Source organism: Pygocentrus nattereri, chromosome 1, assembly GCF_015220715.1.
Source record: "Pygocentrus nattereri isolate fPygNat1 chromosome 1, fPygNat1.pri, whole genome shotgun sequence".
In the NCBI taxonomy this organism is placed as follows: domain Eukaryota; kingdom Metazoa; phylum Chordata; class Actinopteri; order Characiformes; family Serrasalmidae; genus Pygocentrus; species Pygocentrus nattereri.
The window spans coordinates 50442602-50459075 of record NC_051211.1 but is presented as its reverse complement, the minus strand read 5'-3'; the positions used below and the strand labels follow the sequence as shown (position 1 = coordinate 50459075).

Genomic DNA, 16474 nt, shown 5'->3' with positions numbered 1-16474 from the left:
GAGGTTTTTGCCAATAAAAGAGGTTCTACTAGTATTAAATACAAGGGTTTTCCATCAATGATGGTTACTGTTTAAGTAATTTGTTCAACGAAGACATGGCAATGTAAAACATGTGAGATGTTGAACAGGACTTTCTTGATTATTTTGACTTGATGAAAGCCATTTGTGCAGAAAGGCAGGCTTTAAAAGACATTGTATGCACAAATGTGTATCATGATCATCATCATCTCTTTTATCTATATGCTCAAGGAATGCTTTACAATCAAAGAGCATGAACTCATTAAGAAGCAAACAACAAAAGAACAATGCAGGTAATCATTCAAGTATAAACGGAACAACAATAACACAGCGAAAACAAGTCTTTAACAGAGATTTAAATGAGGATAGAGTGTATCCCGACTAGATATAGATATAATTTGGGAGCTACTAAACTAAAAGATCGACCACCCATAGAAGTAAATTTAAACCTTGGAACATGAAGAAGGCCTAGATTTTGCAATCTTAAAGTACGGGATGGCACATATAGATGAAGAAGCTCTGCCGAATATTGAGGAGCCAGACCATGCAAGGCTTTATATGTAATAAGGAGTATGCTTGCATAAAATAGGCTTAGAGCATACTGAGTCAGATGAGCTCTACACAGCAAATTTCAAAATGTAGCAGCACTAAAGCGTTCTCTTCACAGATAATGTAAATCCACCAACTTAGCTGGAGGTCTACGACTACCCCAAAGAGGAGAAATGGACTGCAAAGGCTGAAAAGAAACGACGGTTCAGAAAGAACATACACTATTTCCGTTACAGTCGGGTCAGGCTATATATGGTTTTTAGGCTTTTCTGTAATGTTATAAAGCTGAATCTGGCCAGTACTCTTTCTATGAATTTGTATAAGGCAGCAAACATCTCAGAAAAGGGCAGCAAACATCTCCAACTCCTTCCTGCAGCATTGTTCAGGAGTTGCCACTCCAAAGCTCCAAAACCCCTGACTGGTTTCACTGATGATTCATCAGACACAAAGTCTGTGTATGTTTGTTTCTAGCGGCAGCCGATTGGGGCAGCTCCGTTGCGAGACACGTTCTTTCCAACCTATATTACGTCCGCCACTTTTCTTTTCACTATGTTTCTTTCTTAGATTTCATCCTTTCATTCCTTTTTAGTTTTGTCTTGTTCAGACACATAATTTTTTCGTTATGAGTACTTTTTTATGTTTATACATCCATACATATGGCATAGTGCAATGCCACTTTGTTTATACACCCATAAATATTGCATATTGCAGCACCTTGTTTATACACCCATGTATATACTATTAACATGTTATTGTTTACAGTGTGTATTCACTCAGTTCATTCACTGGACATGACATGCACCACTGCATTATCACCTGCATAGTATTTATGTGATTTTACGTGCTATTTTTTGCACCGCACATTATATTTTATGGTTGTTTTAGTATATTTTACTATATGTCTTTACTTCTTCTTCACCTGTAATAACAGCACGCAGCAATACTTTTGCTTGTCATGACTCTTTACTGTACAGTGCGCTGCTGTAACAGACGACTTTAAAAATGAAGCGATCTATCTGTCTACCTACCTACCTATCAATCTCTCTACCTGTCTGTCTGTCTCTCTAATATGTGAAAGAATATATGAGAGAACAGGGGGATGTCTACTGTTCAATAAAATAACAATGAGGGCCTGTGTGACCAGGTGTCATATTTATTCACATGAGGAGGCCTGGATGTTACAGCAGAGGCTGCTGGACTGAGGTGAGTCCACACACAGTGCACTCAGGAGGCAGATACGCATAAACGCTTACAAAAACCACACAAACTCTGTCAGCCACCCACACATGTGCCAACGTCAATCACACTGCATCTCCACAGGAGGTAGAGGTCTGACTGGACTCTCAAGGCATTCTAAAGTCATCTGACAGTTCCATCTATTTCTGCCTTTCTCCCCTCCTTTCTCTTCCTCCCATCAGGAAACAAGCTTTCACTCACTCCACAAAGCCCTCTATTCTATGCTTCAAAGCCCCATCTAATCCGAGACTGGGGTATTGTGTTTGGAGGAGAGAGAGTGATTGTGTGCTCGAGCACGCCACTGCTTATGAAAATCATTCTGAAAAAGGCTCTCCAAATGAAAACCAAGGCATGAGACAACTTCCTGAGGTGCTAAGCACTGAACACACACGCATGTTTGTTTTAATATAGTGCCAGGATATGAGGCCACATCTATGTCCCATATGGATTATATATATATACACAGCACTACACAGAAGGCATGTGCTACATAAAGGGGAGCTTTAAACATTTGTCCAGCACATGTATGGCTTCGTCAGGTCTGAACGTTATTTCTCGAATGTGTGTTGTGCTCCGGGTTCAAATTTCATGTTTGGGTTCTCGCTTTTAACAGATTTTACCCTAAATGTGCCCCTGCTTAAGTTTCACTCCTTATCTTCTCATTCTTCTCCTTCTTCTATTCTTTAATTAATTAAGGTTTCATTACAGGTTTTTATGTGGCAACACGCTCAGGAGAAAACGGATGTGAGGTAAATGAAACGTGATTTGATTCCAGTTCAGGGGAGCCCAAATTACATTTATACTTTATGTGCTTTATGCATACAAAGACTTTTAGGATTAAACAGGGGTGTTAATGTCTTGCTATATCAGCACGGCACAGTGTGAAAATAGTGCGGTATGGAAACTCATCCAGACCAAATAAAAAAAAGCTTGTTTTGTTGGAAAACCCAGCTGATCATTGTATTACATAATTGTTTTGCATTGTTTTTTTATTTTCTTTATCTCTGATCTAATGACAACTGTTACATGGACATTTTAGCTGAAGCTACTGTTAAATACATGAGGCTATATTCAGTACTTTATAGTGATGATAGGCTGGTTCAGGCCAGTTTGGGCAAGAATTTTAGATTAGAACATTAGAATAGTGAGAGGTTGGTTAGTGTAGTGGTTAACGCCTCTGCCTTCTACGCTGTAGACGGGTTCAATCCACACCTTGGCAAAGACCCCACACTATACCAATAAGAGTCCTTGGGCAAGACTCCTAACACTACCTCCACCTTTTACCTGTGTAAAAATAATCAAATTGTAAGTCACTCTGGATAAGAGCGTCAGCCAAATGCCGTAAGTGTAAATGAATACATAATAATAAACCAATTAACAATATTATGGTTTTATTTGAGTCAGTATGTGAGCTTAACCATTTCCAAAGCTCTCCAAGTGGAAGCCCACTACTTACTGATACCCTCCAATACCTAGTTTATCTAATCAGTCCTTCAATAAGTGAAATTATGTGCAGCTGATGGAATTTAACAAATCATGTGATGACAGGAGTGCAGTGAGAAATCAGGACCCAAATCTGTGCTGTCCTATCTGTATTCTAAGATAATTAAACATTCCTACATTTTACTGTATTCATTTTTATTTATATTTATTCTAATGCTATACTGCGTTTTACGTGTTGGGCCAATAGAATAGGGTTGCATCATCTGAAGTGGTTGAAAATCACTCAAAACCAATTTGTGTTACATTAACACAGATCGAAGTTAAGTATGTTTGGTTACAGTTTGTTTGACGAATACCTACACAGTGACTTAGTAACACATGCACAAACAGAAAAATATATTTAGAACACAAAACTTGGGCATTTATGAACTGCTTAGATCAGCTTTAGCAAGTGGACATAAGATATTTTATGAAATAAATGAAATTGTATTGACATAATGGCCTTTAAACTAAGGTGACAGTTTAATTTATAACACAGATATGGAGCGTTATTCCCAAGTAATGCTGCACCATATTTCAGTTATATGACAGATGCCCTCACACTGAAGAGATCATTTTCATGCATATTTCTTGCCTTATAAGATATAATAATATATGAGTATTATAAATTCAAAAAATGTTTGTTACTTTAATGCCCTTGTGTCAATGTGATACTTCACAAAACATCCTGATGCAATCTTGCAAATTTTGACGTGTTAATGCTTATGCAGGGGCGATGAGGTCACACTATGAGTGTTTTTCCTTTATATTTCAGAGACACAAGGTTTTGCTATGATGCACTATATGTGCAAAAGTATCCAGGCACCTACTGTGATTAGTAAACTTAGCTACTTTAAGGTGCATCCATTACTGATACAGGTGCTCAGTGGCCCACACATAGTTTTAATCTCCATATAATACCACTGACCAATAGAAGAAGTTAGAGAGCAGCCGCACATGATGCTCAATGCCCAGCATTGGCTACGGGGTATAAAGCATTCTAGCATTGGGATGTAGAGCAGCTGAACTGTGTTCACTGGAGTGACGGAGCTCTATCCAATAACTTTGGAATGAGTTGGAGTGATCCAGAACTGACCATCCAACATAAGTACCCGACCTCACTAATGCCCTTGTGGCTGCAATCATATCCTCACAGCAACCTTTGATTTCAGAAGAAATGCTGGATGAGCAGGTGTCTACAAACCTTTGGATATACAGTGTACGTAAGTGTTTTACCTTTTCAATCCAAAAGATTTAAACATATAACTCTTATAAAAACCACATTATAAATTCAGGGTCAGTTTCACAGTCCTCATATTTTAGGTTACCTGTTTTTCTCTGTTTTTTTTCCTACATAGTTCAGAGCATTTTTTTCTGAAAGCGTATAAAAACAAGTAAATATTTCCGTTACTGTTTGTGTTGCACTGCTGCGATCTATATTTACTCTGACCATCGTGAAATGCTTCTTTTTTCAGTCTGAGCAAAGAATACTGAATAAGCGTCTATTCCCAGATGGGCTATTTATAGACTGCAGCCAATTTAACATCACCACATTTACAACCTCTCCATAAGAGGTGGCACAGAGAGAGAGAGAGAGAGAGAGAGAGAGAGAGAGAGAAAGAGAGAGAGAGTGAGAGACAGAGAGAGAGAGTGAGTGAGAGACAGACTGAGGGAGAGAGAGAGACAGAGAGAGAGAGAGAGAGAGAGAGAGAGAGAGAGAAGGTGAGTGAGAGACATAGAGAGGGAGAGACTAAAAGAGAGAGACAGCGAGAGTGAGTGAGTGAGAGAGAGAGAGACAGAGAGAATGTGTGTGTGAGAGAGAGAGAGACAGAGTGAGAGATAGAGAATGTGTGTGTGTGTAAGAGAGAGAGAGAGGGAGAGAGAGGGAGAGACTGAAAGAGAGACAGAGAGAGAGTGAGTGAGTGAGAGACAGAGAGAGACAGAGTGAGAGACAGAGAGAGAGTGTGTGAGTGAGAGACAGAGAGAAAGAGAGTGAGAGACAGAAAGAATGTGTGTGTGTGTGAGAGAGAGAGAGAGAGAGAGAGAGAGGGGGAGAGACAGAAAGAGTGTGTGTGTGTGAGAGACAGAGAGAGAGAGAGAGTGAGAGACAGAAAGAGTGTGTGTGTGTGAGAGACAGAGAGAGAGAGAGAGTGAGAGACAGAAAGAGTGTGTGTGTGTGTGTGTGTGTGTGTGTGTGTGTGTGTGTGTGTGTGTGTGTGTGTGTGTGTGTGTGTGTGTGTGAGAGAGAGAGAGAGAGAGAGAGAGAGAGAGAGAGAGAGAGAGAGAGAGAGAGAGAGATTGGAATCTTTATATCTTTTCAAGGGCAGAATTTAGATAGTAACAGATGTTGATGGCAGTCAAATCAAATCTATAATCCAGAGCAGTGAGAGTGAAGGAGCCTGTTACCATTTAAAGGCAAAGAGAAGCAGGCCAGACCTTTCAGCATAGACAAACACAAACAGACATGCACATACACTTACTGCATGCCTGCGCAGTGCTATCATTCTTACGCAGCATGGTATTCCGTCACAGGAACACTAACCCCCTACCCCAATCTCTTTCCTCCCTTCCTCCTGTCTCTCTCTCCACAGCACCACAGCATCCTTGACTGGTTTATGGATTACACGGCAGCCACCAGACAGCCATTAAAACTCCATCCCAAGGAAACCTGAGCACGATGTCATCAACAAGTCCGCCATAAAACACACAGGTGTGCACAATCATGCATAGACACAAACATGAGAATGAAACATAAATATAGCTTTTCTGCACACACATGAAATTGTAAATGGCCACAGGCATCAGCACACAAACATGCATTACAAAATTTCCTTGATCTATTATTAACGATAACAAACTCTTCTGACAATGCACAGCTTATAACAGAACACACACCGTTTTAGTAGTAATAGTGATATAGCCACATTCTGGTGCATCACCTGCCATTTAAGGTGGAACAAAAAAAATTGAATAACAAGCTGGCGATTCTCCTGCTGGAGATGAGAGAAAAGCAGCTACAGCTGAGCTAAAGCTTAAAGCAAGTAAGTTTGCGTTTTCATCTTTATTTTTTATCCTATAATATTACATTAGCACGTACTGAGACATATTGACAGCCAAGATGTTAAAATGGACATGAAATGTTGTGGCTACCAAGGTGGTTAGATTTTTTTGAAAGGACAAAATGGCTCTTGTTAACATTTGGGTTGCCTAACCCCTGAGGTTGGGTGATGACTGTGCTGCTGTTAGCAATAGGCTATAGCCTGATGTTATGACATAGCAGGACACAGCACGTTTGGAAATAGTGTCTAACAATTTCTCCTACCCAAAAATACATTTCTGCCTATGTTGCTTGTGTGGCTACTTTGCACATCACTAAAATGCAGCATGTTTATTTGTGAAGAGCAAAAATACATGCAGAGCTGAAGACTAATCGATGAAATGTGGGCCTCAGATGTGCACTCAAATATCGGAAACTTAACAGTATCGAAAGATTCAGGGATTCGAGGCTAAATTAGAAAATAAAAAAGTGTGCTTAAGTATAATTAATGGCAACAAATAATGCAACTAAGTCTACATTTAAAACATATATTATCATCATTGTGTGTTATGTGCATGTGTGAGAATAGTGTGGCTTGGCATGCCACAGCATATCTGACAATGTTGCTCAGAGTAGTCTGGATGCTGTAATCTGAAGGGTAAAGCAGACAACTGCAGGGTGGCTCTGTCACCGTGCGATAAGAAAGAGCTCCAGAGCCAAATACAGGACGCACACAGATAAGCTGCATTATTCACCCAACACATCTACACAGACTCACACAGAGTGGTGCACATCTGCATGCAAACATCACCGTATTCAACAGTTAGCAGTATAGTTAAATATAGGAAACTATCAACTGAAAGGAAAAATAACACCGATGGTGCAAATACAACCATCTTTTTTTTATTACAAATACATTCAAGGCTCAGAAACGGAATAAAAGCAAGTTTGATCTTGAGTGATGTCAGACATCCATAATCAGAAGTCCGAAAGAGGATAATTGTCCTTGCTCTCTCTCCGGGAGGGTAGGATGTTCGTCTCTCTCCATCACTCAGCACAATGCTAGCCAACGTGGGAGTTAGAGGCAGTTCTATAAGACGCAGTGGTGCTTCATTTGTCTTGGAGGAAGCAAGCAGTCACCTCCTTGCTCGGTAGAATTGTATGATATACTATATAAAGCCGAGCCCCTAGGCCTGCAGACTGCTTCTACAGACATTAGTGAAAGAATGGGTCGCTCTCAGGAGCTCAGTGAATTCCAGCGTGGTACCGTGATCGGATGCCACCTGTGCAGCAAGTCCAGTCGTGAAATTTCCTCACTACTAAATATTCCACAGTCAACTGTCAGTGGGATTATAACAAAGTGGAAGTGATTGGGAACGACAGCAACTCAGCCACGAAGTGGTCGGCCACGTAAAATGACAGAGCGGGGTCAGTGGATGCTGAGGGGCATAGTGCACGGAGGTCACCAACTTTCTGCAGAGTCAATCACTACAGACCTCCAAACTTCATGTGGCCTTCAGATCAGTTCATGAACAGCGAAGAGAGCTTCATGGAATGGGTTTCCATGGCTGAGCAGCTGCATCCAAGCCTTACATCACCATCGAATGCAGTGCTGTAAAACGCCGCCACTGGACTCTAGAGCAGTGGAGACGTGTTCTCTGGAGTGAAGAATCAGCTTCTCCGTCTGGCAATCCGATGGACGAGTCTGGGTTTGGGGATTGCCAGGAGAACGGTACTTGTCTGACTGCATTGTGCCAAGTGTAAAGTTTGGTGGAGGGGGGATTATGGTGTAGGGTTGTTTTTCAGGAGTTGGGCTCGGCCCCTTAGTTCCAGTGAAAGGAACTCAGTGCTTCAGCAGACCAAGAGATTTTGTACAATTTCATGCTCCCAACTTTGTGGGAACAGTTTGGGGATGGGATGTCACTCAAGTTCATATGCGTGTGAAGGCAGACGAGAGAATACTTCTGGCAATATAGTGTAGGTGAAACCTGACAACCTAGGTGTATGCAGGTCTAATATCATTGCATATTTGGTTGGAAAGCTATTAAATTGGGCAGTTGTTTTTTTATAGATATGGAATTTTTCATCTTTGGTATCTTCTGCACACAAAGCTCACCACAATGGACAGCAGCTCAGGACTGACTATCCACACTTCTGCGCAGCATTTTTGAAACAAAGTTTTGATTTTAAAGCTAAATTATAAGCAGCAACAGCAAACATATGCCTTCACTGGACATCATGACCAAAAACAAGCAGCGCAAGATATATATACACAACCAAAACAGCAGGCTGCAACTGATATCCTATAGCAGGGTTTCTCAGCCACTGGGCCGAAGACCACAGGCGGGCTGCAAAGGACGCCTTGGTGGTCCTTGGACCTATACTGAGTTGTCCACTCACACCAATATTCTGCTGACATTTCATGTTCACTGATACACACTACATACTCCAAGAGTAGGTCCCCACATGTACATAGAGTTTTGTTTTCTTGTGGGCCTTCAAGCTTTCTAGTGATAAACAGCGGAGCCTTGGGATGAAAAAGGTTAATAACATCTGTCCTATAGCATTAACAGCCTACTGGTCATACGCTTCATCACCCGGTCATCTGTTTCACAAATGCTAGGCAACATAAAGTGATAATCAAAAAGACTGTATATTCTGTAGCGCAGCTAGTCATTTACCGTCAGGTCTCAGGATGCTACAATACGTGTAAAATAATGCTGTAAATAAAATCAGACTGTGCTAAAGATATTTGAGAGCTTGGAGGTACACTACACAGGCAAAAAGATCCATACACTCCTATTTAGTGAATGCAGCCCCCATTGCATTTATTTGGGCAAACAAAGTGTTTAACTCCATAGAAACACATTGCAAATAGAATGGGACCCTGCGGAGCAGCCCAGCACTGGGCTGTGGAATAGTGGAACTGCGGTCTCTGGAGTGATGGAGTTCCATCCAACACATGTGGGATGAGCTGCAGTGATCCAGAACTAACCATTCAACATCAGTACCTGTCCTCACTAATGCTCTTGAGGCTGAAAGCAATTAAATCCTCACAATAATGTACAAACATTCAGTGTGAAGTCTTCTCAAAAGAGCAGAAGTAGTCACTGCAGGAAAGAGGGACAAACCTCCTGCTAGAGAGATAGAGGGAGGGAGAGAGGCAGATAGACAGATAGATGGATAGAGAGAGAGAGAGAGAGAGAGAGAGGGAGAGAGAGAGGGAGAGAGAGAGGGAGAGAGAGAGGGAGAGAGAGAGGGAGGGAGAGAGAGAGAGATAGAGAGAGATAGAGAGAGAGAGCTGGGTCTCCTGTACCACAATGATTTGACTTGCTATCTTGACAAGGCTATTGAGGCTATTCCCAGTACTCAGCGTAAGATTGCCTTGTAGGCATGGGGCTCGGTAAACACTTCCTAAAATCAACAACTCTCTCCACTTATTTCATAACATGGCACAAAAGTCATGTACTCCAGCTTCTTGAGGACAGTCATCCGCATACATAATACAAAGAAGAAGAGACAGACTGAGGAGAACCAGTACAACCGTTCTGAGTAACTCAGACTGACTGTCACACGCTGTGACTTACTAGCTAGGAAATCTATCCAGCTATTATTAAATAAACATTAAAAAAGAGAATACGTTTCTCTGCTGGAAGATGTCGCTGGATGGTGTTAAAAGCCAAAGTCCCTGGAAATTCCATGTGTCTAAACAAAAGGTTCTCAGCTCTTTACACAAACTACAGTGGATCTAACATGCTCTATTTGTGCTAAGGTTTCTTTTTAATTAACTTTTTAAAATATTTCATTATTAAAGAAGGGCATGACTTCAAAAGAAACACTGGATGAGAATGGCTCTAAACTGATGTGCTGAAAGAACAGAGTAACATTCTTCCTGCTCTCTTCTGCTTTAGAAAAAAAATACTTGACATTTCACATTATTTGCCCTATATGCAGCCTTAGTAAACCAATGTTAATTTCAGCTGCACTAATAAGTGCATGTAGTTGCAAAACACCAGTTAATTACATGTTAATTGATTTTTTTAAAAAGTGAAAGTAAGCTAACACGTCCTCTACAGTGAGCACACTTAAACACGCTATTTTCTGCAAACCGTAGAGCAATTCTGCAAAGTGCTCTTGAGTTTAACATACTGGAAAAAATTAAATCTAAAATAAAAAATGTGCCAAAACTTTTTCACAGGCCATATTTTGTGTTTTATTTTTTCCCAATGTGTTAAATTCAGCAAATAAAATGTTCTTTGTGTATTAAAATGTGCAGACATGTAAACCGACAGAATTTTACATTCGACTGTACTTCGGTCGTATGAAGGAGTGCTTTGCACAGTGTCTGCTCTTGCGCATGCATCTGGCACAGTATGTACGACAAACAATAATCGAGTTAAAATTCTTGTCAAGTTGTGGACGAAAAATAACATCGCTAACCGGTAACAGAGATTTGAAATGAAACTTTCCAGCACAGTTAAGGATGATTATGTTTATATTCCTAGCAAAATACCATCCATTTCTGGTTCCCATTTTCATGCTTTGATCTGCTTTGGGTCCATGATTATGTTCCACTGTCTTATATAACATAATTATCTTACCCACATATCCTGGTGTGCCACAGGCAGTGGACATAACGTCACCTGTGCCCTCCATCTTTGATAGGCCGAAGTCACTGATCATGATCTTTGAGCCGTCGTGAGGGTTAAAATACAGAAGATTCTCTGGCTGAGGGGGAGAACAGAGACAGACAGAATCAGGAAAACCAGTCCACACAAAGAAGGGCAGAAAGAAGAAGGTCAGTCTGTAAATCTGCGCTGGTTCTTTCACCTTCAGGTCTCTGTGTACGATGCCCATGCTGTGAAGGTAGTTCACTGCATCCAGTACTTGTCTGATGAGTGTGCTGGCATCTTTCTCTGTGTAGAATCCTTTCTCCACTATACGGTCAAACAGCTCCCCTCCTGAAACTCTACAGAGAGAGAGAGAGAGAGATTGACTATGAAAGAAGTTCTAAAGACATACACCAAAACCAAGACGTTACACGTAAATCCATCACTTGTTTCCACTGCAGATGCAGCAAAACCACGGACACGAATTATGCATGAATTTCTCTGATATAGAGGACAGAGTGGCAGAGTGACTAGCCTGTTTCACAGTGCACTGCACTACAGTCCCCAGCAAGCACCGCAACGTAATGTGCGCTCGGACTCTCCTACCCCAACAACAGTCTACAGAACAGAGGTTAAACCTCAGTTCTACACGGTTCCACACCTGTCATATCAGCAAACACACTAGCTGCATTTCAGCCAGTATAAACAATAAACGTCAGCTCAGCAGCTCAGCAGCTCAGAAATTGAGCCCAAGTATGTTAATGAACCTTCAGTAAGGAAAGGATGCCAGGTGTCTAGTTTAAGCAGATAAGTAGGTGTAAGAGACTGAGCCTACTGGGGACATTTAAATTTTAACTACTGCAAGTATTCGTGTAATATTTCAAGGTCTACTACAAGTGCCTGTAATTTACTGTTGAAGCTTTGGCGTACTTTGAATAAACAACGGACAGTTTGTTTATAGCACAACACTAATTAAAAATTGCAATAGAAACATTTCTTCTTCAGCCCGCAGATTTGTTGAGATTTTTAAATACGGCCCCTTTAGTGGCTGAGTTTGCCACCCCTACTCTACACTGCACATTTCAATGCACAAATACTGTGTATTTGCTGACTTTAACATATAAAAATATAACAAAATGTTAAATTTAAGCAAATAAACAGACAAATAAATACAAACAAACTGTGTGTTCAAACTTGCATACGACTCTATGTGGAGGAGTAGATAACAATCTTTTATAGTAATCCACCAGCAGGGGGTGTAAGGACTTTAAGAAAGCACAGAAAATCCAGCCCTATAAGCTCTATAATCAATCCTAATGACCTGAAACTGGATCTAAATAAATAAATAAATAAATAAAAAACCTTAAATGTTTGTATTCTATCTGTTCATAATGAAGTGCTTCTGTAAATAATTCCAGCTGTATTTATTCCTGGATCTACCAAATCATTTTCAGACAAAATCAATCGATCAATTAATGATATAATGTGCCAACAAATGGATAACAGTATAAATAAAAGTCAATATAAATAATTAAATGTAACATGAAATCGGCAATTCATTCATTCATGCATTCATTCATTTCACTACAAGGAACATTTAAGCTTACAGTTTGGTTACTGGTTGAGCCGCCTTTAACACAGTTGCATGCAAAGGTTTTGGTGTGCCTGGACAAATGACATGTTTGTTGATTTTCAAAGTGACAACAGGTTGTCCTCTACAGAGAACACACTTCTGCACATTTATAATGCACAATTACTGTTTATTTGCTGAAATTAACATATTGGGAAATAAAAAACAACTTAAAATGTGACCTGTGCAAATATTTTAGCACATTAAATATATTAAGACTTTAAAGGTTGTTTTCCAATATGTTAAACTCAGCGAATAAATAGAAAGTGTGTAATAAAATTTACAAAAAATGTTTTCATATTTAAGTTTGCTGCATGTAGAGAATGTGTTCACTTGGCCTCTTTAACTCTGTGGAACCACCGGTGGTTCCAAAACGCACTTTGTCATATTCTTTACTTCACTACTTTCATATTTCATAAGCTTCATTCAAAAGTTGTACCTCATATGAGGCTGTAACTGTCTTCTTTCCAGTCAAATAGATGGTGATGAAATTTTAAACCTTCATAATAAAATAAGCTGAACTCACAATTTTTTTTCAACTGAAAGTCGACTCGTTTTTCCACAAATCTGAGTTATAAACTGGATCTCAGATGGCGTCTCTTCAGTGATCTGCTCTGTAAAAATGACTATTATAAAAAAAATACAAAAAGCGTCTGATATTTTTTTATTTCAGCAGTAAATTCTAAGCATATAGCAATATGTTTATGATCATAAAACACATTTTCTGGTCATTTGAGGTGACCTTTTACAAAAAGAAATTCAGTTATTTCATTCAATTTTATTGTTATTTATTTATTGTCACATTATGCCTTTATTTCATTTAACTTCAGGTTTGTCCAAAACTATCCTGACCATTTCAAGTAATGTTATAGTAGCAGGTTTACATGTTACATTTAATTGAAAATCAATACCAAAGTAGCATCACATTGATACCAAAATGATATTATGACAGAAAATATGTTTACTGAATTAAACATAGAAAAATATTAACATTATTAAAAATATAAAGTAATTAATATCATATTTTCAAATTAAATATCTTTACAAATATAAAACTAACCAAAAATGTTGTTACATTAACTAAAACTTACAAAATAGCCTAATATTCATTTAACTGTGTTTAAAACAAACTTACTTATTTTTTATTTAGATTCAAACGTGTAAAGTGGTTCCACATGGTTTTATTTGTATTCATCACACTAAAACTGCTCAAAACTGTGAAAAAATGTACAAATTAATCCAAGAGAGAGAGAAAACCGTGATTAGTAAACGTCATTCAAACAGCATTAAATTGAAAACAGTCTAAAAACATACCATGACTTTTTTATCAATATATGCTCATTTCAAATATCATGTCTGCAATACATTCCAAAAAGTTGGTACAGGAACATGTTGACTGCTACGACTCTTTAGTTCAGATCTGAAAAAATCTGAAAGGATGTGTTGCTGTCAAGAAGCCGTTACTGAGAAAAAGAAGTGGACACAAAAGAAGAAAAACTGCTAATCAAAGAAAGAGCTAACTTCTAAGACTGAACTTCAGAGGTGTGGAAAAATATCCCTGCAGATATTGACAGACACAAAGAGCAGATGCACTAAATACTGAAAAAAATTATACTACATTTAGTTGTTAAGGGTTTTGTGTAATTTTCTGTTAAATTTATGTTTTCTGCTTTTTGTTCCTTTTTTTTGGTGCTGAAAAATGAATAACTTGCATTTAATGGCCATTCTGGAACTGACATTTGCACTGAACTGTAAAAGCCATCTGCTCTGACTGGTATTGCGCCTGCTAAATAAGCAGTCCAGGCAGAAACACTCGTTATAATTTCAGCAGGAAGGGGGGGACTAAACTGCTGGAGCCTGAATAGTGAGAAGTCAATAAGAGCTTTGGTCACAAAACCACTGAATTCTGAAATCCAGTAGAGTCTGGGGTGAATGGTACATGTTGGAAAACTTGTTTAATAAAAATGTATATACTACATCAAACTCTTCTTTCAACACATCGAGGAAAGTTTGCTTTTCCATTAAATGGAACCTTCAAATTAAGAACTGAAAGTATTGAGAGGTACAATGTTGGAAATGAAGGTTCTGTGCAGGTACATTTTTCATTCATCAAGGAACAAACAATGTAAATGTTCCCTCAGAAGGTACTACAGTGGTTTTAAGGTTTGACTGAGTGCCTTAAATAGGTTTTTCCCCCTGGAAAAGTATTTGCACCTTTTAGTTTTAATAGATTAAGGCACAATGTTCCCTAAAAGTACTGAAATGTACCCTCAGTGACAAGAGGAGTACTGCCCTAGTGACAGTTTTATACCTTTTTCTAAGACTGCAGAGTACTGACCACTTTAGCCAGCAGTACAATGGTGTAGCAATGCACATTATAGCACTAGGGTTGGCAGCACGCATCTCTTTTACAGCCTTGTTGTGACTCTACAGCAGAATTTTAGGTAAATATAAAATAATCCTTTCCAGTAAAATAAAGCTCTGCTGATTTTTCTAACAGTTTTAAACTATATGGTCTTAAACACTGGAGTTAATGTATAACTGCTAATTCACCAACCATTAACGCTGAAGGTTGGGGCTCAGATTGCTATCATCATAGACAACAATCTGGCCCAGCTAGTAGCTAATGAAAAGGCAAAGAGACTTAAGATGAACATCAATAATTCAGACACAAATGGACATATTTGCATTTAGATAGCTAGATAGCTAGATAGCTAGATAGCTAGATAGATAGATAGATAGATAGATAGATAGATAGATGAACAGACAGCCGGATGGATAGATAGATAGATAGATAGATAGATAGATAGATAGATAGATAGATAGATAGATAGATAGATAGATAGATAGATGAACAGACAGCTGGATGGATAGATAGATAGATAGATAGATAGATAGATAGATAGATAGATAGATAGATAGATAGATAGATAGATAGATAGATAGATGAACAGACAGCCGGATGGATAGATAGATAGATAGATAGATAGATAGATAGATAGATAGATAGATAGATAGATAGATAGATAGATAGATGAACAGACAGCCGGATGGATAGATAGATAGATAGATAGATAGATAGATAGATAGATAGATAGATAGATAGATAGCTAGCTAGCTAGATAGCTAGATAGATAGATAGATAGATAGATAGATAGATGAACAGACAGCCGGATGGATAGATAGATGAACAGACAGCCGGATGGATGGATAGATAGATAGATAGATAGATAGATAGATAGATAGATAGATAGATAGATAGATAGATAGATAGATAGGTGGGTAGGTAGGTAGATAGATGAACAGACAGCCGGATGGATGGATAGATAGATACTTTATTGATCCCGAAGGAAATTTAGCAATTTATAATCACCCCAGCTGGTTTCCTGATATGTTTAATCTGGAATGAGAAACTGTCAAACGCTAAAAAGTCATGAAGCTGAAGTTAGTCTCTCGTTCAAATTTTCCCGTTACACCTTAAACAGTAGCGCAGTTAGAGTCTGGCGACTTAGGCACCATTTAAGGTGGAACAGAATCATTCAAACAAGAAGCGGCGCATGAGAGAAGCTGACTCCAGCCTACTTTTGAGAAAAAGTTTACTGCTGGAGATGTGGGAAAAGTGGCTCCAGCTGAGCTAAAGCTTAAAGCAGAGCATAGTACGTCTGCGTTTTGGTTTATACTATATTTTTCAGCCTATACTACTACATTAGCATGTACTGAGACACCAGGTGGTTTGGATTTTTGTGGAAAGAACAAAATGGCCCTTCTTAATATTTGGATTGCAACCCCTGATACAGTACACACTGTGCATCACTAGAGTGGGAGTGTGTCTCCGTGTGCCTGAACTAAATCTTGTCCCTTATACAGATGGCACAGTAGGAGCCTGAGGGGGTGGGTCAGACCTCCAGCTCG

The 16474-nt window shown here is 39.1% G+C and overlaps 2 protein-coding genes across 2 annotated transcripts in view; both read right to left on the bottom strand.

Annotated features, from left to right (window-relative positions):
- The window catches only part of cax1 (cation/H+ exchanger protein 1), a 1125587-nt gene that overhangs the window by 947580 nt on the left and 161533 nt on the right, over positions 1–16474 (bottom strand). The window lies entirely within an intron of this gene.
- camk1da (calcium/calmodulin-dependent protein kinase 1Da) overlaps positions 1–16474 on the bottom strand; it is a 117464-nt gene that overhangs the window by 16079 nt on the left and 84911 nt on the right. Inside the window, exons 4-5 of the mRNA XM_017698887.2 lie at positions 11153–11291; positions 10924–11050 (exon numbers count right to left, since the gene is read on the bottom strand). Of these exons, the coding sequence (XP_017554376.1) occupies positions 10924–11050; positions 11153–11291 (266 nt within the window). The remainder of the gene's footprint in view (positions 1–10923; positions 11051–11152; positions 11292–16474) is intronic.